Here is a 16,903-nt window from a genome sequence, read left to right as displayed (position 1 = left end):
GACTTCCCTTGTGGTGCAGTGGTTAAGAATCCACCTGCCAGTGCAGGGGACACAGATTCAATACCTGGCCTGGGAAGATCCCACATGCTGCAAAGCAACTAAGCCCATGCACCACAACTACTGAGCCCACATGCCACAACTACTGAAGCCCAGGCACCTAGAGCCCATGCTCTGCAATAAGAGAAGCCACTGCAATGAGAAGCCCATGCACCACAACAAAGAGTAGCCCCCACTTACAGCAACTAGAGAAAGCCCGTGCACAGCAACAAAGACCCAACGCAACTAATAAATAAATAAGTAAATTTATTAAAAAAAAACAAACATAATGGAAAGCCATTTCAGAACACAAGTATTATAGACATGGGCAATTACAATTTATGGCTGTGCTGTGATGTTTATGGGATTTAAGGACACCAGCCAGTAACTCTTATTCCCTTCTTTACTTTAGAACATATTGAGAGAGAAGACATGGTAGTTAGAGAAAGATCAAAATATCAGCTTTATTAACAATAAAATGAAGAGCTAGTTGACTTGTTCTCCAGTCATGCTCCCTCCGAGATCTTGCTGGTTGGAGAACAGTGCAGACCTTGCCTCGGAGAGACAGAGCCCATCTTTGCATTTGGAGACCATTAGCTTTCAAGGTGAGAGAACCAACCACTTAGGGGCAGGGCCACACACGCTCAGTTCCTTTTCCCAAAATCACTCATCAGATGAGACGCCTCTCTGTTGAGAGGGAATGAATACTGGTTCACAGAGCTTGTTCCCACACTGCTCTCTTCCAAAGAGCAAGAAGAAGTTCCCTTCCCTCCGTGCAAGCATGAGGAGGAGGGGAAAAGTATTTCCCTCAGTAAGAGCAATGTCAGAGGCAAGATTCCATTAATAGTACTTAATTCTAATTGGTTTTAGAAACAATAATTATTCCATAAAATTGTGAGTTCTCATGGCACTGTGCATATCCATTATAAGTGAACAATCGCACATTTTGGCTATAGAAACAATCACTGGGAGTAACCTTAAATATCAGGTGATCCAGCTTCTTAATCCTTTTGACAACATTCCCAGCAGGTAGTAATCCAACCTCTGCCTTTATTCCTCCAGCCACAGAGAGCTCAGTGCCTTAAAATGGGCCATTGCATTGCTGGGTAACTCTAAGTCATTTTTAAAGTTATTTTTCTGTCTTAAGGTGAATTCTGCTTCCCTATGAGTGAACCAAATACAGCTAAACATACCCATGTGGCACCCTCTAGGGAGCTCTAAGGTTGGACATCAAAATCATGAACTTGCTTTAAAGTTCACAGGCTCAGGTGCCACCCTTAGTGACTTAATTCAGCTAGTCTAGAATAGTTTCTGGATATCTATTTATTTTAAGGTTCTAAGAATGAGTCTGATTATCACCTGTGGATGAGAACTAGTGCTCTAGGTTAAACTAGAGCATGACTAGTCTTTGGATCAAGTTGTGACCTCATCTGTACAGTTTTACATCTCACCTTTCAGTAGCCTTGAGCAAGAGATCAACCTCTTCTTGTATGATAAACAGCATACCTGAGAACATAGCAGAAGGTAACCTACATTTGCCCAAACTAAGATATAATCAATAGTGCAAGTTGTATTAGCCTCTGACTTAATGTGACCTAATTCACTTGTTCTCAAGTTTAACTTGGGGAGCTTTAAAAAATGATACAAAGGTCCCACTTCCAGAGATTCTGATATAATTGGTCACTGTGGCCTGTTCATCACTCCCCTTGATTCTAAAATGCAGCAGAGCTTGAAAACCTAGTTAACTTCTGGGCCTCAGTTCTTCATCTAGAAACTAAATTACTTTTAGGAATATAAATATATAAAATATTAGAGCTTATATAGTTGGATAATACTGTTTGAAATTTACTTTTTTCATTTAAAAAATAACATTAACATAAAAAAGGAGCATATCTTCTTGTAATTCTAGTCACATGCTTTACTGTCATTTCAGCCAACATACCAACATTCATTCAGACAGACCCAAAGCCATGTGGATTGTTTCAGACAGAATGGAGTTAGAAACTGGCTTCCTTTTCTCCTCTTACTGACTATGGGGCCACCTGCCCAGTGGCCTAGAATATTTTGAATATGTCTGTGAACAGATATGCTGAGAATGTAGGAAGAACCTGATGGAACCCGTGAATCCACCACAGCTGTGGTCTGCATTTCCAGGCCAGAGGCCAGAGCCCAGCCTTCCCTGGAGAGTTGGAGACATCCCTCCATTCTTACTGTCGACATTTAAAACTACAGGTTTTCAGTATGAGTAAAAACGTATTTTTATTCATATTAAGTCTTTTACAACTTCACAACTGGACGATAATGAAAACCAAGGGTAGCAAAACACTGGAAAGAATTCTTTTAATTTGCTTCAGAACATATGCGAAATTTGAAACAGTAAATTTTAACGTCATTTACTTTTGTTTATATTGTACTTTATTTTCAGAGTCCTATGTAGAATTTCTAAAATGTTTCATTTTCCTAGTTCTAAACCCAAAATACTGGAGCTTCTAAAATTCAAAATAGACTTTAATGTACTAAATTGGTTTACATACCCACCTGTACTTTGTTATTTATCAACATTTAATTGTTGAAAATTTACAGTGAACATTATTATTTAGTATTAGACACATTTTGTAGGATCAAGTATATGAAATTCTTAACACATTTATTCCCTACTAATTCAGAAGCACTTAAAGAGTTCCTGCTTAAATGCAGGGTAATACACTTGCTGCCTTGAGGCAAATCAAAATGAGAGAGCCTGTCCCTGCTTTCCAGAAATTTACAAGGAGGGAAACACCCATGCAGGAATAACTAAGCTCCCAGGAGAAGTGGTAAGTACAATACTGAAGTATTAAACAATTGGAAGTACTAGGAAGAAGTTTCATTTGGAGTGGGAGATGGTAGAACACTGTGGTAGCAGCACTGAATTTGGGCTTTGAACATATAACCCTGATATGCAGTTATGAGGAAGGAGTTACAATATGAGCCAGCATTTCCACTCTTAAGTTATACCCACATGTTCAGATAAAACTCATACACAAATATTCACAGCAATTTTATTCATAATAACCAGAAAGTAAAAACCCAAATGTACATCAGGCGATGAACAGGTGCATTAAATGTGATTTATCCATACAATTGAATGTTACTTGGCAGTAGAAGAGAAAGGAATCCATGCTATACCACAGATGCAACTTGAAAACATACTAAGTGAAAAAGACCACCTACTATATGATTCCATTTAAACGAAATGTCCAGAATAGGCAAGTCTATGGAGAGAGAAAGTCGATTAGTGGTTGCCTAGAGTTGGGGGAAGATGAGGAATGGCTGGGGTGACAAAAAGGTTTTAAAATTGATTGTGGTGATGGCTGCACAACTGTGAATATACTAAACACCACTGAACTGTATACTTTAAATGGGGTGAATTTTACGGTATGTGAATTATGTCTGAATAAAGCTGTTATTTAAAAAAAGGTTGAAGGGAATTTCAGGTAGAAACCGTAGCCAAGAGCCATTGGGCACAAAAGCCTATTCAGGTGACCCTGAGCAGACCTATGTGGCTGCGGCTTATTCAGGTAACATTGAACATGGGATGTGGAACGGGAGCCCCCAGAGGAGCACGGCCCTGCCAGCACTTTGACTTGAGCCCAGTGAAACCCATTGCAGACTTCTGGCCTCCTGAACTGTAAGAAAACAAATTCGTGTTGTTTTCAGCCACCAATTTTGTGGTCATTGGTTACAGCAGCCCTAGGAAACAGGTCTCAATCAAACTGACCCCTCAAGAGCCACACATATTTGAGAGAGACTTGATTTGCCTCAGAGTTTTACCCATTACATGGTTTTTAGTCTGAATGTAAGCCAATAGTGGAGCCTCTGAACATCTATCAACTGTAGTCCCTGCATCTGTGACCATCGTGAGGAAATGTCACGATTGGGATAGCTCACGGTCACAGATGTAGAATCACAGACATTAGGGAGTGGGCTGACATTTAGATATAAAGAGTAAACATCTAAATGGAGGTGTCTGCCATGCTTTTGTTTCTGAGCCCTCTCCTCTATGTAATGTCTCCCTTGGCAATCCCTTGGATTCAAAGTTAAGCATCAGGGCTTACTCCCAGATAACATACACATCTCTTCTGTGTATGATTCCAGTTCACCCTTTCCCTCACGTTCCTCTCCTGCACGTCCTAGAGTCTTCTCTACACCCTGCCCTGAATACTATGGCAGCACTTCAAACTCAGCATCTTCAAATGAGCTCCCCCTCACCATGCTGACACATGAACTGTGGCCCCACTATTGGCTTAAATTCTAACTAGAAACTGGATAATAGATAACAGTGTGAGACAAAACAACTCTCCAATATGGGTGGCTCTCTGAGGGCATTAATTTGATTTCAGACTTGTACCTTCTTTAACGGCATCATATTCCTGGCACTCACCATCAAACCAACCTGGAGGTAATCTCTGATGCTTACTTTCCCCTAAATCCTCACATCCAGTTAGTTGCCAGCTCCTCTTGGTTTTGTCCCCTCCCACTGTTCAGGCCCCCGTAGCCTCTCAGACTTCTGACCTTTCAAATGTAGTCTTTTCCTGCTCCAACCCAGTCTAAACACCTTCAATGTATAGGCTAGATCACACCCCTGCCAAAAAAAAAAAACAAAAAACCTCTTCACCACCTTTGGAGGTTGCTGGGGTGCCGCTTCATTCTAAAAGTTTACTATATTTATCCCATCTTTTCCATTCAGCTTTAGAGAAAGTTCTTTATAGAAGAATCACAGATGATAAATACAAAAGGTTTGATAGAATCAGAAAATCACTACTTTGCAACCCCTAATGAAATAATGGATCCTGGTGATAGTCATCAATGCCTGCTAACACCATTAGGTGCAAGATTGACAAGGAAAATTGATAGTAGTAGATGACACCACCACAAACCACTGATCAAACTTATAATCCCTGAAAGCGGAACAGCCAGACATCATGCTTCTCCTGGAGTGATGCCAAAGAAGGTATACATCATCACTTAGGATTCTTAGAAAAAATTTTCAGACTAGAATCAAATCAAGTTTCTAGATCTAACTAGACACCATGGGAATACCAACAGCTACATCCTAAATGAAGGAAATTGTAGGCTACATGACCTGGTTCCTTCCTCAAATAAGTGGCAAAAGGAAAGACATTAAAAACAGGGTGAGACTTCATGGTGGCGCAGTGGTTGAGAATCCTCCTGCCAATGTAGGGGACACAGGTTCAATCCCTGGCCCGGGAAGATCCCACATGCCACAGAGCAACTAAACCCATGTGCCACAACTACTGAGCCTGTGCTCTATACAGCCCGTGAGCCCCAACTATTGAACCCAAATGCCACAACTACTGAAGCCCGTGCGCCTAGAGCCCGTGTTCCACAACAAAAGAAGCCACCACAATGAGAAACCCGTGCACCACAATGAAGAGTAGCCCCTGTGCCACAACCAGGGAAAGCCCACGTGCAGCTGAAAAAATTAAAAAAATTAAAAAAAAATAAAAAGAACGAGATAAATGTTACAGAGTAAAAGAGACATACCAACTAAATGCAGTGTTGGATCCTGATTTAAACAACTTGCAGAAAGATATTTTTGAGATAGGAAAACTCAATACAGGCTGATTATTATTAAGGAAATCTTATGAATTCTGTTGAGTGATAATGATATCATGGTTTGGTTAACATTAAGAAGATCTGTATAAAAACAGATGATTGAACTTGGTGTACCCCCAAAAAATAAATAAATTTAAAAAAATTCAACAAATATAAATAACAAGCAGCAAAAAAAAAAACATTAAGATCTTATCTATTACAAATACATCTTTAAGTATTTACAAGTATCATTGCAAGTGAAATGATACAGTGCCTGAAATTTAAAATCCTCCAGCAAAAGATATTTTTTTAAAAGGAAGAAGTAAATAGAACAAGAAAGGCAGAATATTGATAGCTGTTGAAGTTAGGTAATGGGTACATAGAGTTTCATTTATCTAGTCTCTGTTTTTGTGTATGTTTTAACATAAAAACTTAGAAAAATAAATATAAATAATACTTATTCATATTATTAATATTATTATTATATTATTCCATATTCATAATGAAAAGTTAACATGCCAAGAACAAGTTATGCTGAACACTCAAGTGGGAAATAGATGCTATGAGTTTCTCTCTCAAGTAGGTACACTGGATAATGGAGTCTCAGAAAAGCTTGTTTTTAGACTTCTAAACATTTCATACATATGTGTGCATGTGTGTATATTCATATGTGTATATACACATAAGTCTGACTTCGTGGACACGCAACCTGTGTGGTTGCATGAGGCCCCATGTTAATTTTTGAACAAAGGCCTCATATTTTCATTTTGCACTGGGTCCCACAGATTATATAGCTGGCCATACACACAAACACACACATACATACACACTTATGTTTATATGTGTATTTATACTAAATATACCTAACACAAATAATATATATGTTCTGAGTATGTTTTATATATATATATTTATATTAAATATGTGCACCTTTAATAAATAATATATGTGTGATTAGTAATAAAAATTTCCTAGAAATTCTGTTTCCAGTGAAGCAACTAGGTCACAACAGCTCTTCAAAATCTCTGCATGTATGTATGTGTTTTAATTAGCAAATAAGGTCCCTGGCCTTTGCCCATCTCCTCCTCTGATAAGAGGATACTTTTTATTTACTATAGTTTTGAGGCTGAGAAAATATATACCCAAATAAATAAAAGCTTCAAGGGATGCTATATTTACGTCATAGTAGTAGAAATATTGAAGTGAAAGAAGGATATCTAAAAGCATTGAATCACAGCGGGAAGCTGCTGCATAGCACAGATCAACTCTATGATTGGTGATGACCTAGAGGGGTGGGATGGGAGTGGGAGAGGGAGGCTCAAGAGGAAGGGGATATATGTATAAATACAGCTGATTCACTTTGTTGCACAGTGGACACTGGCACGACATTGTGAAGCAATTATACTCCAATAAAGATCTAAAGAAAAAAATAATAAAATAAAAAAACCAAAAGTATTGAATCACTATGTCATACACCAGAAAGTAATATAATACAGCAAATCAACTATACTTAAATTTTAAAAATGAGAGAAGGTAAAAACAAGGCCATATTCACACTAATTTACCACATTCATTGGTTTTTCTTTTGATTTTAGCTTTATTCATCAAATCCAGATATTAGTTTTCTTTTATAGATTTCTCTCCACCCCGAAAAATTTCAAACTGATAGAAAAGCTCCAAGAATAATACAAGAAACACTTGCATATCCCCCACCTAGATTTATCAATTTTTCAATTAACATTTTGCCACATTTCTTCCCTCTCTCTCTACATATATATATGTGTGTGTGTGTATATATACACACACACTGATTTTTGCTGAACATTTGGAAGCTGCAAATGTCACACCACTTCACCCCATGCATTGCCTAAGAATACGACATTTTCCGGCATGAGCATAATATCATTATCACACCTAAGAAAATTAATAATTATTCTACAGTGTCATTTAATATGCAGTCTATACTCAAATGTTCTCAATTGCTTGAAAAATATCTTTCATAGCTATTTTCTGGGTTTTTCTTCTTTTCTTTTTTTTAATATCCAGTATACAATCAAGATTCAAGCACTGCATTTGGTCATTGCATTTGGTCATTATACCTCTCTAGTCTTGTATTTGGAAGAGTTCCCCTACTTTTTTTTTTTCATGACACTGACTTTTTGAGAAGCCCAAGTTAATTATCATATCGAAAGGCTTCTTTCAGGATTTGTCTAATCGTTTCCTCATGATTACATTCCAGTTAAACACTTTGGGCAAGAAAACTAAGTAGGTGATAGTGTATAATTCTTACATCATATCAGGAGGGTCATGATGTTAGGTTCTCCCACTTTCGGTGATCCTGAATTTAATTGCTTGGTTATTGTGGTGACAAGATCTTTCCATTTTAAAGATACATTTCCCCCTTTGTAATATCATCTGTGGGACTATATTTAAATCCTTTGGAGGCTCCTGTTTCCTAACACCTTTTCAACCAATAGTTTTAGTCTCCATTGGTGAACCTTGCCTTAATCAAATACTGTACTGGGACCATATTCGTTGCTTTTAGTAACACTGTTTAGAAATTGCTATAAGCCTTCACAAAAGTATTATCTATTACTATGAATTTTCTGCTAAGCCTAAATTTGGCCCACTTTAAAAACTGTAAAATTATACGACAATTCTAGAATGGTAGTTGGTTGCTATAAAGCTTCAAGTGACCCTCAGGTGCTTCCAAGATGCAGCTCATATCATCTTCCAGCATTCCCTAGAGCAATTCAGGGAAACAAACTAGTATACCCAATGTTCCTCGAATTTATCTTTTCCAGAACGCATGCCATGCCCCTTGCCCATACTGCCCATATGGTCTCCACTCTATTCATCTCAATCCTTCGCATACTTGGAAGTCTCAATGGAGTGTCACTTCTAAGCCCTGTGCTATGGTTCCTCAGCACAGAGTGATCTCACCCCTCCAGACTGACTGTTTGCTGTCCTCAGCTGCTGTCTTACCATCTCTTTAAAGTGTCTGTTATAATAGGTACAAAATGTATTTAAGAGAAATAGAACAATTATGCAGTAAACACTAGTGGACTCAACATCCAGTGTAAGAAAAAAAAAGTTATATGTTACCTCTGAAGTCCATTCCTCCAGTCACATCACTCCAGTCCCTCCTCAGAGCCAATCACGATCAGCATCTAGTAATGGTTCTCATTCCTTTCCTTCCCTTTATTGTTGTACCACATTTGTCTGAATACCTAAACACACTTATTTCACTTGGCATGTTCTTGAACTTTACACTGTGTTTTCTGCAATCTGCTTTGTTCACCTAATATTATGTTCCCAAGAGATGCGGCACATTAGTGCATTTGGCTGTCATTCCTTCATTTTCACTGCTACATAGTATTCTAGTGTGTGAATAAAACACAACTTGTGTATCCATTCTTCTTCTGGTGCACATCAGCATTGTTTCCTGTTCTTTTGCCTATTATAAATGGGGTTTCTATGAACATGCTTGTGCCCATGTATGTAGCAATGGAACTGATGGCTTTTCAGGAATGGCTGTATACATGTAACTTTGCTGGATGATACCAAATTGCTTTCAAAGTGACGATACTTATCTTTTCATGGTTACCATATTTCTCCAACCGAATTGTTAGCTATTTTAGACAGAGACAGACCTTATATCTTTTGGCCTAGAAACGGTAGGTACTTAATAAACATTCATTAATTTACTGATTCACTAATTGGCATTAAAAAGAAAATTTGAGAGATTTTTCTTCCCCATCTTCATAAATAAAAGAGATGAGTGAGGGGAAAGTCGAATGTCAGAGTATTTTTGAAGCAAGAAAAAAAAAATGCAAACCTTTCTGCACATGTGGCAAAAAATTAAGGGAACAATGAAACTAGAAGATAAGTACCATCAATACTCCCAAGCAGATTTTAGACGAATATAGGAAACTGGAGTATCAGAAGCAGGATACTTTTAGAGCACCTAACATGTGTTTCGCTTCCTTTGCTCTGTCATGTTGCTCCAGTCCTTCAGAGTCTTCAGTATTGCCGATGCATTAGGTCGTTTCTCGGGTTCATCTGAGAGTAATTTCTGTAGAAGATTTTTCTGTAATGATAGTAAGAGTCAACACTAGGAAATAAAACGTTGCAATAAATAAAATTCCGATTATTTTTAAGTGCTTACTTCTCTGTAGGCAAATACATCTGGGAAGATGCCAGCTCTCAGATCCTCAAAGACCTAAAAATTCATTAGGAAATTGTTCACTCTGGAGAAAAAACAAACTTAGGAAGCACTAAAGGCTGGGGATACCCTAAATCGAGGGTATTTCTAGATCTTTCGAAAATCTCTTTAGCCAAGAAGCAAGCAGGAATCCTCTCCCCCACCCACCACATGTTACGATCATCCTGAACTTTATAGCATGTTGAAGTGTTACGAGCATCACGTGAATTACCTCCCTTCATCCTTTCTGGAACCCTATGCAAAGTATTTTCATCATCCCTCTTTTACAGAGAAGAAGGCTACTGACTCCAGGCAAGTCCCTCTTACTGAGCTTCACACTAGGCTATCCAGTTGCCTGCAGCCTTCAGTGGCTCCCCTCGGCCTCCACAAGAAAGTCCATATTCTTGCCTTAATTTAGCCCCAATATATCTTTCCAGCACCACCAACCACTACTTTCTTGACTTATATATTCCAATAAAATATATTGCCAGCTATTCCCAAACACACTCTTCACATTCCTGTCTCCATGCTGGCATCACCTTCTTTCTAATTTGGGCTACTGGAAGCCAACCAATCCTTCAGAGCCCCATTTAAACGACTCCATGAAACCTAAATTCCTATAGCTGGCAAGACCTCACTCCTAGCTGTTTCCATTGGACTTAATGCATTCTCCTAAAACATTTGTAGCATTCTCTTATGTTACCTTTCCTTCTTACAGAATATATAAGCTCCTTGAGAACAAGGCTTATTTGTTTTCATAACCCTTAGAGCACACAGCACAGGGTCCTATGCACAGCAGGCAATCAACACAATTTTACAGACTGACTGAAAAGAAACAGCTACAGTTTTATGAGATGTACACACCTTCCAAAGAAGACCAAAGTTTTTGGTCTTTAACAAAAAGTACTGGTTGCCCAAACTTGAAAGAGATAAAAATTCATATTTCATTTGCAGTCAATACAAATATGCGCCAGCCCATCCTCACGTGAGGGTAATCACTGTCTGCAGCAGCATTTTGGACACGACAGCCAATAATTTTTGTTGCTTAATCCTTTCTGTGAGATTATTTACCTTCACTGTTTCCGAAACAGTGGGACATATGTGAAGAAGTTCTGCAAGAATTAGCCCCAAAGCAAAGATGTCCACTTCATTTCCATAGTCTTTCACAGAAGAAATCTGAAGAGACCAAAGTATATTTACATTTGTGACTCATCTGATATAAATATCCATGCCTTCTAAAGCCAAAAAAGTTATCTGACCAAAATATCTTTTTTTGTATCTTTGCATGTTTTAAGAACTTTTATTGAGGTATAATTGACATACAGTAAACTGCATATATATTTTTTTGAACTTTTATTGAGATACAGTTGACATACAATAAACTGCATATATTTAAAGTGTACAGTTTGATATTTTTTCTTATTAGTAATGCAGATACGGCAATCCCAATCTCCCAATTCATCCCCCCCCCCCCCGCCCTTTCCCCCTCCTTGGTGTCCATATGTGACCAAAATATCTTATATCATACAACAATGTATGTTTATTAGCAAGACATGTGGAGTGTGGCTGCCCAGGTTCAAATCTCTGACTAAACAGTTGACTCACCCATGTACACTCAACATCAATGCAAGAATAATCTCAACCATAAAATGGAGATAATGATAGTTTTAACCTCATAGTTTGACTGTGGGCTTCAATGAGACGAGCAGGTGAAGCAGTTAAAATCGTGCCCAGTGAATCACTTGCATGCAAATGTTCATAGCAGATTTAGTCACAATATTCCACAACTGGAAGCAATCCAGATGTCCATCAGCAGGAGAATGGATGAATATATTGTGGTATATTCATACAATGGAATAGTATTCAGCCGCAGAAAGGAATAATCTGCTGCTATGGGCAATAATTAGAGGTTCTCCAACAGATATTACTTAGAGTGAAATACTAATCAAACACAAAAAAGTATAGACTATGTGATTCCATTCACATGAAGCTCAAGAACAGTGAAAACTAATCTATGGTGCTAGAAATCAGAGCACGGCTTGCCTCTGGGCAGTGGAGAAGAGTGACTGACTGGAAGAGGGTCTAAGGGAGAATTCCAGGGTGAGGAAAATATTTTACATCTTCATAGGCTTGTAGGCTTCACAGGTCTATGCCTTTGTTAAAACTAAAGAAAAGTGTACATTTAAGATCCGTGTATTTTATGGTGTATAAATTATTACTCAATAAAATGTGACAATGCAGGATGCAGGAGATATTTAAGAGAGTGGGAATTAAAAGGGAGCTGTTAGTCCCCTATTGTCTTCTACTTTCACATTGTGCAAAAAACTTACGTTTTTATGCCAGAGTCCCCAAAGGAAGAGGCATGTTCCCTCTTCATTCTAGACTCTCAAACCATCAGATAGCTCAGTATATGTTTTCTTAGATGACAAAATAGTAGGGGTATTTTGAAAGATATATTATCAGTAAAAAATCATCTTTAAGGGACAATTACAAATCGAAAAAAGATTGGATAAACAATGCAAAAAAGATGAGAATAGATAATAAGCAATCAACCAAAGAAATAAAATCTATTAATGAGTCTACATATAAGCAAATCATTCATGAATCGATAGCTGTACAACCATGCTCATAGCAGCAATACAGCGATATTCACAGTAGCTAAAATGCAGGAGCAACCCTAATATCCATTGATGGGACAGATTAACATAATGTAACATATCCATACAATGGAATATTAGTCAGCCTTAGAAAGAGGGAAATTCTGACATATGCTACAACACAGATGAATCCTGAGGATATTATGCTGAGTGAAATTTAAGCCAGTCGCACAAGGACAAATGCTGTATGACTGCACTTATGAGGTACTTAGAATAGTCAGATTCATAGAGAAACAAAGTAGAATGGTGGCTGCCAAGGGGAAAAGCAGAATGGAGAGCTATTCAATGGGTCTGGAGTTTCAGTTTTGCAAGATGAAAAGTTCTATGGATGGATGGTGGTGATGTAACACAACAATGTGAATGTACTTAATGCCACTGAACTGTACACTTAAAATCGGTAAAGATGGTAAATTTTGTGCTATGTGTATTTTACCACAATTAAAAATGAATATATTTTAAAAGTCAACAGCCTCACTAATAACCAATTAGATACAAGGAGTCCCATTTTAATAGCAAAACACGACACATATCCAGGGAAAAGCTTTAAAACTGTGAGCAATCTTCATAAAGAAAAAAATATTTTAAAACGTCATTGATGAATATAAAAGTGGCCTTGAGTAGACTATAGAATTGCTCCCAAAGAGAGCACGACACTTCCCCACCATGTGTTCGCCTTGAGCCGGCCAATTTGCTCTGGGCAATGACTTTTAGTGATGTCTGCCACGGTGGAGCAGAATTTTAAAGGCCATCGCAAGGTTCTCACACTGCTTTCTGCAGTACAGACAGCAATACCCAGATAGGGTTCTTCCTTCAGCCTGGGTTCTAGGATGAAGGAGACACGTGGGACAAAGCCGCAGCCATCACATCACATGAACAAAAAAATAAACCTTTGGTGTTGTGCACGCCACTTGGAAAATCAGGGTCACTTGTTACCACAGCATAGCCTGGCAAAAGGTGACTGATGGAGGATCTGAATAAGTGGGAGAAATACACCAGTTTCCTGGAGAAGAAGTCCCAAACATATACAGATGTCAGTTCTCCTCAACTGAATCCTTAAATATAACGCAACTGCTATCAAAACATCAACACCAATTGTGGCACATGACAAGCTGATTCTACAGTTCATTTGGCATAGTAAATGTGAATGCTAAGAACTTTTTTCTTCCAGTTTTATTGAGATGTAATTGGCCTACAGTACTGTATAACTTTAAGGTAGAACATTTTTTAATTGAAGACTAATGTCCTCATGTCCAAACACTAAAACATTTTATAATGCTATAATAAACAGGATGATATTAAAGAGAAAAAATTAAAAATCAACTAGACAGACTAGAGTCCAGAAACACATCCATAAGTGTGTGGGAGTTTCATATACAATAAAATAGCATATTTATACTGTGTTAAAAATATATATAATATAAAATTTACCATTTTAACCATTTCCATTTGTACAATTTAGTGGCATTAAGTGCCTTCACACTGTTGTGTAACCATCGCCATTACCTATTTCCAGGACTTTTTTCATCATCCCAAACAGAAAATGTACCCACTGAACAATAACTTCCCATGCTCATCTCCCCTCAGCCCCTGGTAACCTCCGTTCTACTTTTCATCTCTATGAATTTTCCTTAAAAGTATATTGTAAATCTTAACTATATGATACACAGTGAGGGGGCAGTTGCATGCCCACATGGGGAAAATCAAATTATACTCCTTCTTCATATATACACAAAAATTAATTCAACTAAGGTATTAGCAAAAACACAAAATATTTTTATAATCTTGTGGTAGGAAGGACCTCCAAAATAAAAATGATTAACCCAGAAGCCATACAGAAAATATTGGTAAATGTTACAACAGTAAAGCTCCTATGCCACATTATAAATGAGGGGGGAAAATAGTAACAATCAAGGAGAAAATTCATGTAATATAATTACATGAATACACTATCAACACCCAAAACATATAAAGATTTACAAATAAATTAGAAAAAGACAACCTAATTAAGAAAAATGAGGAAAGGATATGAATAGAGAATTTGCAGGAAAATTTTAAGTAAATACATGTAACAATGACCTACCTTACTAATAATCTGGAAAATGCAAATTAAAAGAGCAAGATACACCTCATTCATCTCACTGACCAAAACTGTAGTCTGATAATTCCCTGGTTTGACTGAGAGTGTGAGGGAGGAGGCAGCATTCTCATACACTTTAGTAGGAGAACATACTAGAATCACTTTTTTTGAATGACAATTTCACAGCACGTATCAACTTCGAACTGTACCTGTCATTCTAGTCAACAATTTCACTTCAAAAAAATCTATCATTGATTATCATAGAAATATTTGTTTTTAGACTCAGAGGTAAGGAGGAAGAACATAACATGTCTATAAATATAAAAAGTTGGAAACAACCTAAATAAATGCCCATCAATAAGGAAATAGTTAAATGAGTTATGGTATACGTATACTTTGGCATGCAATACAGTTGTTAAAAACAACGTGCCAGATCTATTTGTACAGCTATGGAAAGATTATGATACACTGTTGAGTAAAAAAAAAAGTGTCACAAAATAACATTATTGTATTTGTATCCTTGTAAAATGTATTTATGTACATTTTGATGTAAAAAAAACCTCTGTAAATATATATTTGTGTCTGTATATTTTTTATAACTCAAAGAAAATGATCTAAAAGGATAAACCACAAACTCTCATGAGAAGAGTTAGGAATAAAAAGGAAGGGTAAGGGGAATTTTCCATTTTTATTTTATTTACTTCTATACTGTTTTAATTTTATGAGAGGTGTCTAATATTTTTATAGTTAAAAAATGAAAGAGATAAAAATATATATAAAAAGAAAGGAAGGGGACCTCACCTGTTCTGGGCTCATGTATAGCCTGGTTCCCTTTTTACTTGTTCGCCCTTCATCATTTTTCAGGTATGTTACAAGTCCAAAGTCTCCAATCTTTATTTGGTTCATACCTCCTAAAAATATATTACTTGGCTACAGAAAAAAAAAATTTAACTTTTATAAGTACCAATTTGACAGACTTTTATCACACATCCAAATCATACTTAGTAACAACTATTTTTATATTTACTTATAAGGCATTTACTCTTACATAGGTAGCCCAAAATAGGAAATTTATTATTATCAGTCTTTAAAATGCTAGCTGAGGAAGTAAGGACTTTTTAGCTGACAGCAGAGAAGGCTTGGGGCATAGCTGCCTCCAAATATCTGAAGATAAGTGGAAGGTAGATTTACTCTGCCTGGTCCCAGGGCACAGATCCAGGACTAGAGGGTGGAGACGGCCACAAGATTTGCTTTAATATATCCTGATATACTAATCGTGTGGTGCAAAGAATGGGAATTAGAAAGTTCTGCATCCTGTGAAGTATTCAAGACAGGGCTGGACACCCACTTGGTGGAAACATTGCAAATATGAGTCCAGGATTTAATGGGGATTGAAGTAGACACCCTTAAGATCCTTTCCAATTTTGAGATTCTTAGAATGAGTCCATTCCCAATAATGCTGCATAATCTCCCCTGGGGGACTTCCTTTATGTCCATTTCTCCAGGCCTCTGACAATGTCTTCACAAACATACCCCCTCTATCTTTGAAGGCATACCAAGTTAACTGGAAGCTGATGACTAGCACTGAAATATTTTTTTCTAAGTAATTCTTTAAGCAGATTGGAAAAAAAAAAAAAGGAAGAACAGAATGATAATTCCAGAACTTCGTGGAAGCTATTGACCAATATTCTAAAGACCATGAAAACAAGGTTGTTGATGAGGAAATTAATATTTTGCCATTCTTGACAAGGCTACTTTCAATGCAATATTGGGCTATCCACACACACACAGACTCAAGGAGACAACACTTATGAGAGGGCCTAGTAAAGGAACTGAAAGAGAAGAGATCAGAGCCCAAGCAGGATGAAAGAGGAGCTTCCAAGAACCACCCTGAAAAGGCCCATGGAGAAGTCAGCAGTTAGAGTAGAACAATTAATGGTTAGATTGGAACCTACCGCCAATAACACGGATGGAAAGCTGTAGACATGTAGCGGTGTAGAGAGTAAACGTGCCTCTGCTATATCAAATTACAGTGTAGGAATATGTTGGTTTGCAAGTACAACTGCTGGTCCCACACAAAGCTACAGCTTGGCTCTAAGAAACAGGAGGTTGCATTTACAATACTGTCTAAATATATAAGCTGGATGGGACTGTCTAGTTAAAATATTAGATTGCTTGTTTATAGTTCCTTAAAAAGAAAAAAAACAATGATGCCACATTTTGTCTAATCAGTTATGGTATGACTAGGCAAAATGTTGGATGGTAGAACATTAAAAAAGGGTGCCAACTGGGGATTCCCTGGTTGCCCAGTGGTTAGGACTCTGAGCTTCCACT

General features: G+C 37.4%; 1 protein-coding gene across 3 annotated transcripts in view; it reads right to left on the bottom strand.

The window, feature by feature from the left end:
* Nucleotides 1–368: 368 nt before the first annotated feature.
* Nucleotides 369–16,903, bottom strand: part of EIF2AK2 (eukaryotic translation initiation factor 2 alpha kinase 2) — a 43,692-nt gene continuing 27,157 nt past the window's right edge. For 2 of the 3 annotated variants that reach the window (XM_057742823.1, XM_057742825.1), the window contains 4 exons: nt 15,371–15,499; nt 10,907–11,011; nt 9,800–9,853; nt 369–9,721 (listed from right to left, as the gene is read on the bottom strand). In XM_057742823.1, coding sequence (XP_057598806.1) covers nt 9,599–9,721; nt 9,800–9,853; nt 10,907–11,011; nt 15,371–15,499 — 411 coding nt within the window. In that variant the 3' untranslated portion in view covers nt 369–9,598. The remainder of the gene's footprint in view (nt 9,722–9,799; nt 9,854–10,906; nt 11,012–15,370; nt 15,500–16,903) is intronic. The other variant, XM_057742824.1, reaches the window with a different exon arrangement.

This window comes from Hippopotamus amphibius, chromosome 7 (assembly GCF_030028045.1).
Source record: "Hippopotamus amphibius kiboko isolate mHipAmp2 chromosome 7, mHipAmp2.hap2, whole genome shotgun sequence".
NCBI classification, from domain to species: domain Eukaryota; kingdom Metazoa; phylum Chordata; class Mammalia; order Artiodactyla; family Hippopotamidae; genus Hippopotamus; species Hippopotamus amphibius.
Note: the sequence above shows the minus strand (reverse complement) of the source record. Positions and strands in the feature narration are given on the sequence as shown.